Source organism: Microsporum canis, genomic scaffold, assembly GCF_000151145.1.
Source record: "Microsporum canis CBS 113480 supercont1.3 genomic scaffold, whole genome shotgun sequence".
Classification (NCBI taxonomy): domain Eukaryota; kingdom Fungi; phylum Ascomycota; class Eurotiomycetes; order Onygenales; family Arthrodermataceae; genus Microsporum; species Microsporum canis.
The window spans coordinates 2752301-2766819 of NW_003299167.1; the positions used below are offsets into that span (position 1 = coordinate 2752301).

Genomic DNA, 14519 nt, shown 5'->3' on the forward strand with positions numbered 1-14519 from the left:
AAATATTTTCTTTCGCCGATGCCGCGTAGGAGTTCATTCAGTCTTGATGGGTCGTTAATATATTCATTAAAAGAGGGATCAGGACGAAGCCAGCGCCGATCCCGCGCCACTACTATCGCTGGCTTCGTTGGACCTTAGATCCCGTAGAATTGAAATTGCTTTGTTGACCTCCTCACTTGCAATGATAGCGAGTTTTGACTTGGTCTCAGAGTCAAGAACACCAGAAGCATCCACCTGGTCGTACAGAAGGCGGGATATCCTGCGGTTGATATCGGTATATTCTTCTTTAGATACCTCGTTCCGACGATAATACGGCTTCAAAACAGAGCTGACCATCTTTTGGAGACGAGATTTGGTAGAGAGAGATAGGCCGCGAGCCGGTGAAGTTTCATCAGAACGCAGATGAGGAGGTGAAGGGGAGAGGTCGTGGTGGGCTGAGAAGGCGGCGGAAATGCGGCCCCGGGGATGTTTTGTGTTTTCTGTTGATAATGGATTTGGTGGGGGTGGAGGAGAGCGGGAAGGAGAGAATTCTGGAGAGGAGAAGTCGGGGTCGCTTGGGACAGGGTCGAGGGGGTTCGAAGAATGGTTGTGAGGAGGTGGTGTGATAGATGATGGGCGGGAAGAGGAGCGGCTGGAGGAAAGTGGGGATAGTGCAGGTGACGATGGGCCGGAAGAGCTTATGTTGGTAGGGTTATAGGATAAGGGGGTAAGCCGATATGGAGGATTATTCACGTTGGGTGTGGAGGACTCTTCAACTTCCTTGAGTAAGGATTGAAGGAAACTAGGTCCGGAAGGTGGAGAGTGGCCGGGGAGGCTGTGGTCATCGGTATTGGCTAGTCGGCTACGGCTTGATGACTCTCCTCCGTGGTCAAGGATGTCTGCCAGGGCCTCTGGGCGTTTAGTCCGCGGCCGTTTTAGCTTTCTTTCCGGCTGAGTTGGCTCCGGCTCAACTGGAGACGCAGTTGGGGATTTTCTCTTTCGTCGGTTGAGAGTTGGCCCTTCTTGAATAGCATTGGCTCGCTCAAAAGCGTTCCATGCTCTGATTTCATCCACAGATTCCGGCTCAGGGGTTTGAATTCTAGGCCGCGGGCGCGATGGCCAGCCTCTTCGCATCTCGAGTAGAGCAGGGACGGCTTCCCTGAATCGATTCGATCCACCTTGCCGTTCAGCAACTCGAGATCTCTGTTCCCAAGCTCTAGACTCTCTCGTATCCGAAGCATCGTATCTCTGTTGCTGTAGAATACGCTCTGCCGCATCCTCGTCATCAAATGGAAAATCAAGGTCGAGGTTGAGCTGGTACCAGACGGATTGCCACACTCGGGCCCAGTTAAAGGCATGCACCTGGTTGTTATTCCGAGCCCTACGTTGATCTGCCCGGGTGCGTCGACGGCTCCGGGATTGGGAGAGCTGGGCAGGCGTGCGGACGCGCCGGGACTCACATTGGACGCAAAACCATTCTCCAGAAGGGACGGAATCCAGGCCAACGCAATAAGTATGAGACGCAATATTGCATCCATCGCATAGGACGAGCACAGTCTCGTTGTCGTCATCACCACAGATTGGGCACGGCTGAAAGTCATCCGGTTGATCAAGCAAATCATCCACTATCATAGATGGATCGATATCGGCAACCTGAACGCGATCTTCAACAACGTATGACGAGATGGCAGGGCCTGCAAATCGAAACCACAGAGTCAGCACCCGGCTCCATCAATCAATGAGGTCTCTCGCATGGAAGATGAAATACACATACCTCCGACCTTGGATAATAATTCGACCACATTGAAGTTCTGTCTACAAATGGGACAGCTGTTTGCCCGTTCCACCCATGGCTTCAGGCAATCGTTATGCAGGTTATGGCCGCAAGGAAGTAGGTGGGCGACCTCGACAGCCTCTGTGCCCCTGCTCTCCTTGGAGGCGTCGCTCTCTTCTGTGTCTGGTCTTGGCACAACGTCAGCGGCATCGATACTGTGGTTGTCGCCTTCGCCAAGGTCGCCTAAGCACACAATACATGTGTCTGACATTGTGGATGTAAAGGATGTCGGGAGTGCAGCTTGCAGGCGTGGTGAGCGGCATGAAGAGCAGAGAAGGTGAGCAAGAGCAGCTTTTCGCGCAACAAGTAAAAAAGGTCGGAAACAAGATGTAAGAAGTTGTGGGGGACGAACAAGCGGCCGTTCTTTTTGAAGGCCTGGGCGGATGGCGCGCTAGGCCGCTTTAGGCATAGCGCGGCCAACGTGACTTGCACTCATGACTTTTAAGGTTAGGTCAGCATCACCTGACTTAGCTTAGTAAGAGGCCCGGTGCGGCCTCAAGGGCAGGGGTAGCGAGGGAGTAAAGGAGAGTAGCAAGTTAGCAGCATAGCGGAGGAAGAAAATAAAAAGACTGGTTGAGGCTTCGACTGACCTGGGTTACAGGTTGCCTCTATATCGACACTACGAGGTGCTGCTTTCGCTGCCAAAAGTCCGCGCCGGGGGCAGATATTATCCATGAGGGAACGCGGCTGGTTGATGGGTCGCCAGGACTAGGTAAGAGAATTAATAAGAAAGAGAGGTAGGAGATGGAGAGAGATAGCCAAGGACGTATGGCGGCGCCGGCCAGGTAAAGCAATGGTATTTTTTTATATTTTGTGTCTTTTTATTGCGTTAACATCTATTGGTAACAGTCGATTCGCCGGAACCTTGTTTTCTTGGGATTGAGCCTGGGCATTTGTGTGCTATCGACATAGAGATAAGCAGGCGACCTATATTCGATCCGTTGCTTTTTGCTTTTGCGCTCCTCCTAGCTCATATAAAAGAGTGTGGAGGGACTGTTTTGAGGGCGTCATCGTCATATGTTATTCTGATATGGAAAATGCAAGAGAGAATCCCCATGTATTAAAACTAGCAACTCCTAATTCCAAACCCAAACTTATACCTCAGCGATTTCTCGTAGACGTCGGATGGTAGATCTGGTGGTGGCAGCTGCTGCGGTGCTATATGTTGCGAACCTCCACGTCAGCCGATTCGAGTCCTTGCGTACTCATCCAAGCATCTCCCCCCCCTTTCAACAAATACCAAAAACTTCGTAGTTCATATAACAGCCTTTTTAACAGAGACCTAGGAATCGACTTACGAGACAGTCCAGGCACCTCCAGCAACGGTCTTGCGGCAGGAGCGGCACTCCCAGATACCAACGGCGGTGCGCTTTACCGAGTTCTTGCCGCAGAATGTGCAGATGTAACGGGCGTGCTGGGTGACTTCCATCTTCTTCACCTGCTTTCGGAGCGAGGCACCGTATCTATAGATCGCCAGGTCAAATTCAGAGTCCATCCATCTTCGTTTGGCGGTTTCGCGTAGTTCGTTTCACCCGTCAAGGAAATTCTGCAAAATCGTACCTGACACCATATTTACCGGTAACACCGACCTCTGCAGAAATCAGTTAGCAAATCTATCAGCCTAGGGCAATGAATTCACAAACTCGTAACGTACTCTTGGTGCGCTTCGTCATCTTGTCGCGCTGGCTATGTGATGCAAGGACAGCGAAAGTTGAGATGTGATGATTGAAAAATCGAAGTGCGACTTTTTTTCCCTCCTTTGATGTTGTGTGTGTTCGCTTACTTGATGGCGAGACTTGGCGAGATCCCGTGATGTATTATACCACGTGATTAAAGCCTCGGCTTGGCCACTAAAGCTTGGCATAGATCTTATCTTAGAGCAGATAAATCAGGGAAAAAGGGGATATACCACCAGAGTACGGAGTGAACGGTCAAGAAAAGCAGACAAGAGGTGCTGTTCCAGTAATTGGATATTGAAGTCCTGCAAATTGAAGCCGTTTTATTGTCTTTGACTCCTCCGTCCACATCACTGGCCAACTTCAATCGGCATGTCTTCCCCTCGGGACCTTGAGATCGTGCTTCTTGGAGCAACTGGGTATACCGGAAAGCTGTGTGCTGAACACATTGCTAAGAGTCTCCCTACCAACCTTGCATGGGGAATTGCAGGTCGGTCCTCCGAAAAGTTGGAGAATTTATCTACGAAGCTGCAGGCACTCAACAAAGATCGCAAACCTCCAGGTATTATATGCTTGCCTGTTTTCCTTCGACCAGACGGGGTATTCGGAAGATTTGATGCTAATTTTATGCTAGAACTGCTGCCGGTTCAATTTAATGACGCTGAATTGAAAACACTTGCCTGCAAAACCAAAGTTGTTATCAACTGTGTCGGTCCATATCGCAAACACTCTACTCCTGTGGTGAAGGCCTGTGCTGAAAATGGCACTCATTATGTTGATGTGTACGGTTAATCAGTTTATTACTTCCACTTTTTTCATACTTACGAATTTCTACCTGTAGGACGGGCGAGGCTCCTTGGGTCAGGGATATGGTCAGCAGGTTCCATGAAGTCGCCAAGTCTACCGGCGCAATTGTACGTACATTCTAACTATACTGTGTCTTCTTAGAGTGCACTATGTCTGACTAGATTCTAGTTGATATCGGCGAACGGTGTTGAGAGTGCACCGGCCGATTTGTTGACCTATGTGATGGCCAAGTCCATCAAAGATCAATTTGGGGTTGTCACAGACGAGACGACAATGTCTCTTTACCACATAAAGTATGCTTCATCCACAGTTTCATCGAGTTGGTTAACAATCTCTAACACTAAAAGCAGGGGCAAATTCAGTGGTGGCACGCTCTCAACTGTTCTTGATTTCTTTGACAACATTGATTCTCAATCCAGTGAGCCCTACTGTATCTCCCTCTCCAAGCCTGCTAAGCCAAAGTCTGTCTCTATCCTGCGCCGAATCTTTGGCGTGCATTATGTTCCAGACATCGGAGTTGGCACCACCTGTGTCTGTGAGGCATGTGACACCGCGATTGTTCACCGTACTAGCTCCCTGATGCCTCAGCTCTTCAATCCGGACTTCAGGTTCTGGGAAAGTATGAAAACCCGCAATATCCTCACCGGTCTTGCCGTGCATTTCACTCTCATAACTGCGGCCGTCGTTTTGCTACTATCCCCTGTTCGGTGGCTGCTACCTAGGTACATATATGCTCCTGGTGAAGGAGTAGCCGAAGACGACAAGGCTGGCTTTTCAATTGAGTACAGAGGTGTTTCGACTGCTAAGCAAGACAAGCCGGGGAAAAAGGATATCAGAATCCTTGGATCCTTCCGTTATGATGGGTGTCCGTACGTGCTCACAGGAATTTTCCTTGCCGAGGCAGCCATCGTTTTGGCTAGGAGTAACAGAGTCGGCCAGGATATTACGGCGGGATATCTCACCCCCGCCTCATTGGAAGTCGAGTATATTGAGAATCTAGAGAAGGCTGGTGCACACTTCAAGACTACAGTATTGGAGCAGTAATTTTGGCCGGGGCAAAATAATTGGACGAATACGTTTTAATGAATATGCTGCATAGGAACAACATGCTGTAATTATCAATCCAGGGTGAAAATGTCATTTTGTGAATATTGTTTAACGTGCTTGCAGGAATAAATGTCTGTTTCTATAGTCCACAGTAGCTCAGTTCTTAAAGTTTTTCCTTTCCTGCAAACACGACACTTTCAAACCACCTCTTAATAAGCGCATTGCATGCTTCTGGGGCCTGCCAGAGAGCCCAATGCGAAGCAACAACCTCGCCTTTGGTTAAATTTTTGAGGTTTCGGTCAATATTTCGCGAAAGCTCTGGTCGTAGGGCTGTATCATTGGTTGCTAAGATGAAAAGAACGGGGATATCAATAGATCTGCCGAGGAATCCCTGTTCTTCCTTCCAGTTTTGCTCTCGAGTCCGATACCAGCTCACTATTCATAATTAGTTTATGATAGGTCTCTAGAAATGAAACGGGGATAACTTACATGGCCCATGTAAGCCGGTCCTTGAAAATTCATCAACATAGTAGTCTATTTCCTGTACAAGAAATCCATTAGATTCCCAAAAGACATTGGTGATGAGATTTCATATGCCAGGAGGAGGCTCGAATACATACCGATTTACTAAGTAACGGAGTCTGCTGGATGCCCGGTAACTTTTCCAAAAGTACACCCTTCTCAATACTAAGAGCTCCTTCACCATTTGCTGTCCGGCCACCGTATATGGCATTTAGAAACTGGCGAATCTGTTCCTTAGACCGAAGGATGTTTTCCAAACCGCCATTCGCAAACTGAACCTGATAGCCAAAGAATGGTATTTTTTCCACTACCTTTTCAAGTGGCTGAAACTCTTTGGTCGGCGGCCAGTAAGGGGTGCAGACTGAAAATAAGTGGGTGACAAATGCCGGCTCATAAAGAGCAATACGATAAACGACTGCACCGCCCCTAAAGAATGTATGAGTTCCTGACTTTATTGACACGAAATATGGAATATTTTACCAGTCATGGCCTCCCAGAATAACTTGCGAGGAGCCCAGTTGGCGTGCAAGCTCCTTCATGTCTTTGGCACATTGCATGTAGCCATATCGCCAGGCGGATTCGGGGGTAAACTGCGGAGCTTCCTGTGAATGGTCAACTAAACCTGCTGCCAACTAGAATGAATGATGATATACATACAGTCCGTCCATAACCAATACAGTCAGGCGCAACTACCCTTAGGCCAAGATCGAGAAGGGTGGGAATTTGGTATCTCCAGCCCATGGACAGATCCGGAAAACCATGAATCTATTTCCGGGCCATAGCATTAGAGATGCTTGAAGATAATGAAATACACGTGGTATGAAAGGCCATTACGCACCAAAAAGACTGTTGCTTGATACTTTCCATCTGGAGGCGTTGCAAGAATGTATCCTGTTCCACCGTTAGTGAATCTGTGTATATACGAGCTAGAAGGATATAGAGCTAGCTGATGTGGCCATCAAACAGCCCATTAAACGGAGGAGCAGTACCGTATGTTGTTCCGTTAACGATTGAAGAACAATGCTTGATTCTCGGGTCATCCGGAATATGTATCTTATCAACAGGCATGGTGTCCGATATATGTAGAACAGCTGGATAAAATATGCCGGTTGCGCAACATTAATTTGCAAATAACTGTTTCCCACTATATACTAAATGGCTGCTTCGATGGAAAGACTGGTATATCCAGAGTGAACTGAAGTTGGAAACGGTTTGATTTTATAATGTTGTCGCTACGTACACGGTACCTTGGGAAATAAAGCGGCAATGGTGGTCAGCCGAGGTTAAATTTGAAATCTACACCATAACAACAACAATTGCCGGATTAACGGGCAGATTAGATAATTCTGTTTGCTTAATGTGATTAATCGTACATCCCTTTGAAAAGCTATTCAGCTTGGAAGAGGGCTAGAGGAAAGGCACCTGTTATAGATTGGTGACACGTTCGGGTAATGCCGGCGCTGCCGTTGGAATAGGGTCGCGCATGTACACACAACATGTGAACAGATACCACTATCATGGTACGAGACCTGGTAACCTGCAAGAATTTTGAGAGGTGCTGGGAAAGCGGCTGGTCGGATAGCAGCCCAGTGCAACTTGGATATGCGGAGAGGACATGGGGGTGTATGTAGAGCGCATTAAACGAAGAGAAAAGGGAGAATGGAGAAGGGGAAGGGAGTAGAAGGCGGATAGTCCAACAACCTAGTAAATCACGGCGTCCTCCGTATTCTCCATTAGTACCTCACCAGAGTGTTCTTCATCAAATCCACTTGAGCCCAGGGACTGTGCGGGAGGAGCGGGAACAGATGTTGTGCTGTTTAAGGTTGTCTGCGGAGCCTCACTGGTCTGTTCAAGTGTGTTGTTAGTATTAGAATCCATAGAGTTTGTGGTATCTTCTGTAGCCTTATCCTCAACGGTGTTCAGATCAGGCTGTGTAACAGTATTATCCCGTTTGTCAGTAACTGGCTCGTGCTGTAGTCTAACACGTTGATTCATGTTCGCTTTTTCCTTCTCTATGTTTGTTTTCGCTTCAGCAATCTGATCCTGAATCCTTGCCTCGTCTTGAGGCCGAAGGTACCACGGCCGATAATACTATAGCGCATAGCAATGTCAGCCAGAGTTATATATACATGATGCATGCGGGAAGGCCATTACCAATGGAGGCTCCGCTTTGGTTCGGAGGAAGTGTGCCATTGCAAGCATATTCGAATGACGTATTTCCAGCTGTTTGAGATATTAGTAAAAATAGTAAGAAGGGAGACCTTTGCAGAGTTCGCCCACCGATTGATCATCATATAGAATCTGATCCTTTCTCCTCGCCGCCATAATATCTTCGTATTTCTTTTTGGTTAGCTCATTGTATTCTTTATCTTGCAACTTCAGCTTTGCTTGTTGCTTTTTATCGATCTCAGAGCGCTTTCTTTGCGCCGGCGAGGAAGAGCTTTGAGAAAGGGTCCCAAGTAAAGCACCAAAGAGCCTCCGGCCACGCTTCCGCTCCTCTTCTTTTCCCAATTTATGCTGATTCGCTGCCTTCCCATCTGCTGAACTATTCGCCCGCTGTGTGTTGGAGGTGTTCGACGGTGCTTCAGCCTCAGCAGCGTTTTCGGAGGCCCCGTCTGCACTGAGTCGCCTTCTTTTGCTGCCATTCTCACTTGATGTGCTCTGTCTTCGCTTTGGTGTGTCTGAGTTGGGATACTGTGGAGGTTCTGGGAACGCAACCGCGGACGCAATCGAGCTGTATTTGTATAAGCAAAGTAATATGGAACTCGAGAAACATGAGAATTAGAGTGTAGTACCTACCTTTCTGCCATGAGTAAAAACTATAGCTGAATTTGTCATGAAACGCCGTGCTATTTCGTTATGCTTATGGTGTTTAGCCCTCTTTTACTCTGTCTGTCTTGTGGAGCCTTTTTGGCCTTGAAAAATGCCTGATTATATAAGCAGAACCACCATGCGTTTAGTTCAGCCGCTTGGCTACGTACATATATCAAGGAGTTCATATACCAGATTTGACATTCATAGCAAATGATATGCGGTGGTTGCCCATTGCCGTTTCATACGTCACGAAGCAGCAAGTGAAGTAAAGATACCGAGATAATTAGTTTTATTCCTTGGAAGTTGACGGCTTGGAACTTATGGCCCGAACGAATATTGGGATCTAAACACTGAAGGTGTCCTCGTTATGCCTGGGGTCCTTGCCCTCCTTTGCATAGCTCATTGATAACCGTTCAATCATATGTTGCTCCACCGTTTTGTGAGAGTCTGCAATCCCACCCTCCGGATGCCCAAACTCCTCTATCGGCCGCAGACATGCGTCCAAACAGCCATCAAGAAAGAATACAATGCTATACCTCTCTCTTTCCGGTCGTTTGCAGACAACACGGTGTATGCTACTTTTATATACCCCATTAGTAACCATACTAGCCATATCCCCTATATTGACAACGTAGGCGTCAGGGTTTGGGTTGATGGGCAGCCACACTTGTTTCCCATCTTTCTCCACAAGCACTTCGAGGCCAGGGTTGTCATCTTGAAGGAGTAGGGTAATTACGCCAAAGTCAGTGTGTGCGGACGCTCCATACTGTGGCTTACCGGCCACATCTCCGTGGCGAGCCGCTGATGGATAGTGTAGGAGACGAAGTGGGCATGCCGGGGTTTCGTCCAATCTGATTAAATCGTGCAGCACGGTTGGTACGCCACCAGTCATACTAATGGTGCTGCGCTCACAGGGTATCATTGTATCTCCGATCAATTGCAGGACTTTGAAAGCAAGCTGTTGAACGTTTTTATGGTATCGTTCGCATGGTTCTTGGAATTGTGAGGCAGAGAGCAACGTCGCCGGTGGCCAGACGTTAGAACCCATGAAAAAACGGCCATAGAGAGGATCAGACGGCAGGATATCACTGCCTACATAGTAACCCTGGTATGAACCAAATTTTAGCAAGGAGGAACTGGTAATTAATGGATCGGGCGCCCATCAGCGCAACACGAGTTACATGAGCAAAACGGTGACCAAGGAAAAGAAAGGTCCACACCAATCACAAAGATACATCTTTGGGCATCTCACCTCCTTTAAATCTGGTAATACACCTTCCTCGTATGACTGACTAGCCAACACATCATACCCCCTATGGCCAATGAAGTGTGCGGCATTGAGCTTCTTTTTTTCTTCCAAGGGCAACGCAAAAAAGGCGTGTGCTGCATCGAAGACACTCTTCTGCTGCTCCTTGGAGATGCCGTGTCCAGTTATCTGAAAGAAGCCCGTTGAAGTGCATGCTTCTCGCACATCATCAATAACTTTCCTGGCGGCTTTGGACTTGGGATCTTCGAGGTAAGGTGATATATCGACTGTGGGAACATTGGGAGAGCTGCCCTTCGTCATGTTTCTGCTGTTCCCGGTAGGCCGTGATACTATGCAGCTATATCTTTAAGCAGCAACTGTTTCGAATATTCCATCTGAACTAGCTGCTGGAGGCGAATGAAATATAACTTGCAGTTGCTCCTCGGATAACTCATAAACATGCTTCTCACTGTTGCACTAACAAAATAGCCGGGCCCATTTGAATATGCAAGCTCAATATTTTATACCTAAGTTTTTGCTGCTTAACAACTTATCCAGCCTACCACGGAAATTCATACACACATTCGCCATCTAGTCCGGATTCCGGAAATGAAGTGTTGGAATGTTGATTCCACCCGCTAATGAGGCTGTTGATGGACATCACTCAGTCCTCTGTGTAAATGTTGCGTCCTCGTTACACGTCCACTTGCAAAATGATATGACTAGGTTGATCAAGCAACGAGGCATTCGCACCGGAAGTAACGCCATAGTAAGCGTTGTGTAACATTTTCTGGAGGCCCAAGAGAGGGACCTGAGTATTACACATAGGCCTAGGCCATCCGGCTCTTTGGGAGTTCTGGAGTGAACGAGGCAAAAAGTGCTGAAGACGGGTAATGGTAGATGAGAAAAGAGTTAGGTAACCCTAGACTTAATGGGCGAGTAAATCTGCGGTTCATCTAAGAATAGCCTATCTTGAATGCGGCCCTCTCTTAAAATTGTAGCTCATATGCTAGATCCACGCACCGCTGAATTGAGCTCCATACTGGGAATATGGAAAGCTAAAAATGGATAAAGAATGGATGGTTGATATCTGGAGTTTTGACCTCTCCGATTGAAAAGTTAGAAATATTATTGAACATAGAGAAAATGAGTCTCCCTTTCCCAGCCGACAGACAATATGCTCCTATATATCAAATTGGACGTAAAAGGGAGGAACTTGATAATGATCTTAGTTACGTTTCAATTGGAAGGGTGTATCTATTCTAATGAAAAGCTATATTTTCCGTCAAACAAGCTATATGTAGCTTTTTTTATACCTTGCCCTTTAATCACCTACAAAGGAACCTCCTAAAATGATCTCCGTCAAGCCAAAGAAATTGAAGCTGAATGTAATTTCTTTTCATGCCTAGGTAATCATTTGATTTTAGTGTTGCAATAATCATGCGTTACGTTGAACGAGAAAACATTGAAAAAAGTTCTATTCTCACCTCTTGAACTTGCCAAAAAAGGAAGGACAAAACAATGATCGTATAATGAAATATATTAAGCCTCGGAATAGAGGAAATATGGCAGCTTTCATCTGATATCAAGATTTTGTGAGTCCTAGGCTGCCATCACCTGAACTGAAGCCTGAGCTGGCCCTCATGGATGAGGATGGCGACATGGGTATACCCCCGTCTCTGTTTCAAAGGAAAAAATTGGTACTATCCAGCTCCAATAGTCAGGGGCTATGGTGTAAATGCTTGCAGCAAACCGGAAAAATAACCACATGGTCTTATAATACAGAACGCCCATAGAACGATAGGATGGCCAAGATCTGTGTTTCCATCCTTCCCAAACGACAGGAAAAACAATGAACGTGTGGCATTTGGCCATCATCAAAGAGCGAAGAATTATTTGCCTGTTGTAAAAGACATCGGGTGCCGTCGTGAATATGGACAATATGCGAGAATTGAAGCCTCGAAAGCTGTGGTCCGAAAAGGAAGATAATGTGCTGCGAAGTGAGGTGGCCAGACAAGGTGAGTGGCCAGTCTTCTTGATAAAAACGTAAGATTGAGCCGAAAAGGAGAGGATTAAGATCACCATGAGTATGGCTGACGAATCCCTCAACTAGCGGAACAAGGAAAAGCAAAAGACTGGCGAACGATTGCTGAGAAACTTCCTGGTCGAAGCAATAAAGGTCACTTCAATTCTTGGATTTGTTTCTATACAAAGGGGTCCCTAAGTCTAATTTCTGATCAGACTGCAGAAAACGTTGGATCAAATTAGATGGTCCGGTAAAAAAAGGCCCATGGAGCCAGGAAGAAGACCAGCGTCTTCATAAAGCAGTATTGCTCCATTCAAACGTGTTAGTCCCCATCAGAGAAGTTCGAGTGTCGCAATTCTAACTCGAAGCCGAGCTGACAATCACTCGTGGAATATTAGCTGGACAGAAGTTGCGCAGGTCGTGGGTACACGACATGCTGATCGTTAGTTACCCCTAAGTTGTTTTGGACTATACCATAACGAGGGGTTCTTGGATAAATTATATATTTTGGAGAAGCTTTAGAAGCTAATGTATTCAACAGAATGCGCCAAACGTTGGCTGCATTTCCTCAATCCAAGTTTAAATCATGGTGAATGGAGTGAGCAGGAAGATGCGCGCCTCTTGGCCGCCGTTGAGAGAGGTGGACGCAACTGGAGAAAGATTGTGGACGAGATCCTGCAAGGACGATCAGCCACGGACGCTAAAAACAGGTAAGACGAGCGCATAAAACTAAAGGAAAAGAATTTGCCAGAATATTTACAGCCCTTACCTAGACACGCAATCCTCCAGAGGAATAGAAAGAATGGAGCCAGTACAGGCCCAGACCGTCAAAGAGCCTCCTTTTCTAGACGTCGCAGAAACGGCATCACTCTTGAAACTGCGGAGAATAATGACACGAATAGTTGGTGGCCAACCGACTCCATGGATCTGATGAGAGATATTCTCCATTATAATGTTCCTATAAGCTCAGCTGAGGCTGAACTTCCGAGTGGTAGTAATATCGATTCACCCCTCATAGAGCAGCCTAGCCAGGTGCTCGTCTCCCTACCCAAAGAGGCTCCAATGCACGAATATCCACAAAGCTATGGAAACATGGGGGAATCGTCTAGTTGGCAAGTCGGCCCCAGTAGCCATTCTTATCAGGAGAAAATGAACGATCATGGATTCGAGTTTCCGGCAAACTGTGTTCCTGGATCGTTCGGGAACGGCAATGATGGTTGCATGGGGATCACTGATACCTTTTTCGAAGCGCTGACAACTATGACGGAGATGGAAGGCGCAGTTGGCTTCCAAACGCCATCAGACTCTTCGCATTCAGCGGAATGCCTTCTAGCAACTCAGGAAACGAAGGGTGCAATCGGCCATACCGGAGGAGAAGAACCTGTTAAAGAAGGCGGAGAGGACGACGAAGAAGAAGAGAACGAGTGCATTCGTGGAGCATGGATGGAAAGAAGTGAAGAGTTACTTATCAATAGTGAGTACCATGATCCATCTATGCCCTCCATAGAGGAGATCCTAGGGACAGTTTCGAAGGAAAATCGCAAAAGCACAATGATATTGCAGCACATGCAGTCAGACCAGGTTGGACAGGTGTTGGGGTTTCTTTTCTCTTCAAGCTCTGCTGTAGATGTCAAAATCATCAGTGAGGATTAGCACCTGGGGAAAGAATATATCGGCCTGTGGATTATTATGAGTTAGGAGGATTTTCTAAATTTGAGCAATATCTAGATTAATAATGAGGCAAAGCGTACGTACAACCACTTACCCCCTCTTCTCAGTGTGAGAGACTTTCTTTCCGGAATTTCCTTCCAGGCTTTGTAAATAAACCCGTGTTGAGCCCCCAACAGGCTGAGCCATAGACGTGTAGCCCTTGGTACAAAACTCGCAGGATGTATTCCTATTATAACAGAAAGCTATGAACTTCTGTTCTATAAAGAACCGGAGGCTTGATTCCTGTCCTTGTTGAATATTACGATCACGCCCACTACACCACGGCTGGCGATCCTAGAGGAATCAGGTTAGCATTGATTTATCCAGGATTGCTAATAAGAGGGAAGAGAAAATACCGAAAACGTTTCCGAAGCTATTGTAGGCATATAAATGCTGTCTTTAGAGCATGATGAAACTCGGCATACCGACCTTCTGTTTTCACCTAGAATCGAGCACAAAATAAATGATACCCTCTCCTATCCCTTAACTATATACTAGCAGCAGTAAACAGCACCCACAGGTATATCATACCGCAATGTTTGGAGGTGGAGAGTATGTATAAGATATACTCCGTGAAATCGCTTCCTTAAAATATTCATTTTTTGTGTCAAGAAAAAAAAAATGTATATATAAATATATATATTAAAGTGCTGAATTCCCCCAAGATATTGTAGTTTCGATTGAAACAGTAGCGTCATTATTTATTGACCACATGAAGCTAGCCAAGCTGAGCTTGCCTATTGGAGGAACTGTCGACTTTGGCGCATAAAATGAGATTTGGGCTTGAAAGGACGACTCTTGCGAATGATGCAAATGATATATGGGTTTGTTGTACACCGTGAGAAGTAAAATGGTGTA

General features: G+C 46.6%; 7 protein-coding genes across 7 annotated transcripts; 2 read left to right on the forward strand and 5 right to left on the reverse strand.

Moving 5' to 3' along the window:
• Nucleotides 1-78: 78 nt before the first annotated feature.
• On the reverse strand, nt 79-2024 carry MCYG_03891 (PHD and RING finger domain-containing protein c; the record flags this gene model as incomplete). Its single annotated transcript, XM_002848339.1, has 2 exons — nt 79-1673; nt 1754-2024. The coding sequence occupies 2 exons, from the start codon at nt 2022-2024 to the stop codon at nt 79-81; spliced, it is 1866 nt and encodes a 621-aa protein (XP_002848385.1).
• Nucleotides 2025-2810: 786 nt separating this feature from the next.
• Nucleotides 2811-3512, reverse strand: MCYG_03892 (60S ribosomal protein L43; the record flags this gene model as incomplete). Its single annotated transcript, XM_002848340.1, has 4 exons — nt 2811-2971; nt 3112-3276; nt 3374-3404; nt 3468-3512. The coding sequence occupies 4 exons, from the start codon at nt 3484-3486 to the stop codon at nt 2908-2910; spliced, it is 279 nt and encodes a 92-aa protein (XP_002848386.1).
• Nucleotides 3513-3861: 349 nt separating this feature from the next.
• On the forward strand, nt 3862-5340 carry MCYG_03893 (trans-acting enoyl reductase; the record flags this gene model as incomplete). The annotated part of the gene is made up of 5 exons (XM_002848341.1): nt 3862-4051; nt 4124-4271; nt 4331-4403; nt 4465-4589; nt 4647-5340. The coding sequence occupies 5 exons, from the start codon at nt 3862-3864 to the stop codon at nt 5338-5340; spliced, it is 1230 nt and encodes a 409-aa protein (XP_002848387.1).
• A 166-nt stretch (nt 5341-5506) lies between these two features.
• MCYG_03894 (epoxide hydrolase) lies at nt 5507-6933 on the reverse strand (the record flags this gene model as incomplete). Its single annotated transcript, XM_002848342.1, has 7 exons — nt 5507-5778; nt 5833-5884; nt 5964-6291; nt 6346-6497; nt 6523-6630; nt 6704-6756; nt 6855-6933. The coding sequence occupies 7 exons, from the start codon at nt 6931-6933 to the stop codon at nt 5507-5509; spliced, it is 1044 nt and encodes a 347-aa protein (XP_002848388.1).
• Nucleotides 6934-7566: 633 nt separating this feature from the next.
• MCYG_03895 (pinin/SDK/memA domain-containing protein) lies at nt 7567-8675 on the reverse strand (the record flags this gene model as incomplete). The annotated part of the gene is made up of 4 exons (XM_002848343.1): nt 7567-7956; nt 8020-8088; nt 8146-8599; nt 8665-8675. The coding sequence occupies 4 exons, from the start codon at nt 8673-8675 to the stop codon at nt 7567-7569; spliced, it is 924 nt and encodes a 307-aa protein (XP_002848389.1).
• Nucleotides 8676-9022: 347 nt separating this feature from the next.
• Nucleotides 9023-10246, reverse strand: MCYG_03896 (citrinin biosynthesis oxygenase CtnA; the record flags this gene model as incomplete). Its single annotated transcript, XM_002848344.1, has 3 exons — nt 9023-9159; nt 9286-9784; nt 9932-10246. The coding sequence occupies 3 exons, from the start codon at nt 10244-10246 to the stop codon at nt 9023-9025; spliced, it is 951 nt and encodes a 316-aa protein (XP_002848390.1).
• Nucleotides 10247-11858: 1612 nt separating this feature from the next.
• MCYG_03897 (conserved hypothetical protein) lies at nt 11859-13604 on the forward strand (the record flags this gene model as incomplete). Its single annotated transcript, XM_002848345.1, has 7 exons — nt 11859-11943; nt 12039-12104; nt 12167-12272; nt 12350-12375; nt 12493-12661; nt 12854-13425; nt 13459-13604. The coding sequence occupies 7 exons, from the start codon at nt 11859-11861 to the stop codon at nt 13602-13604; spliced, it is 1170 nt and encodes a 389-aa protein (XP_002848391.1).
• Between the last annotated feature and the right edge of the window lie 915 nt (nt 13605-14519).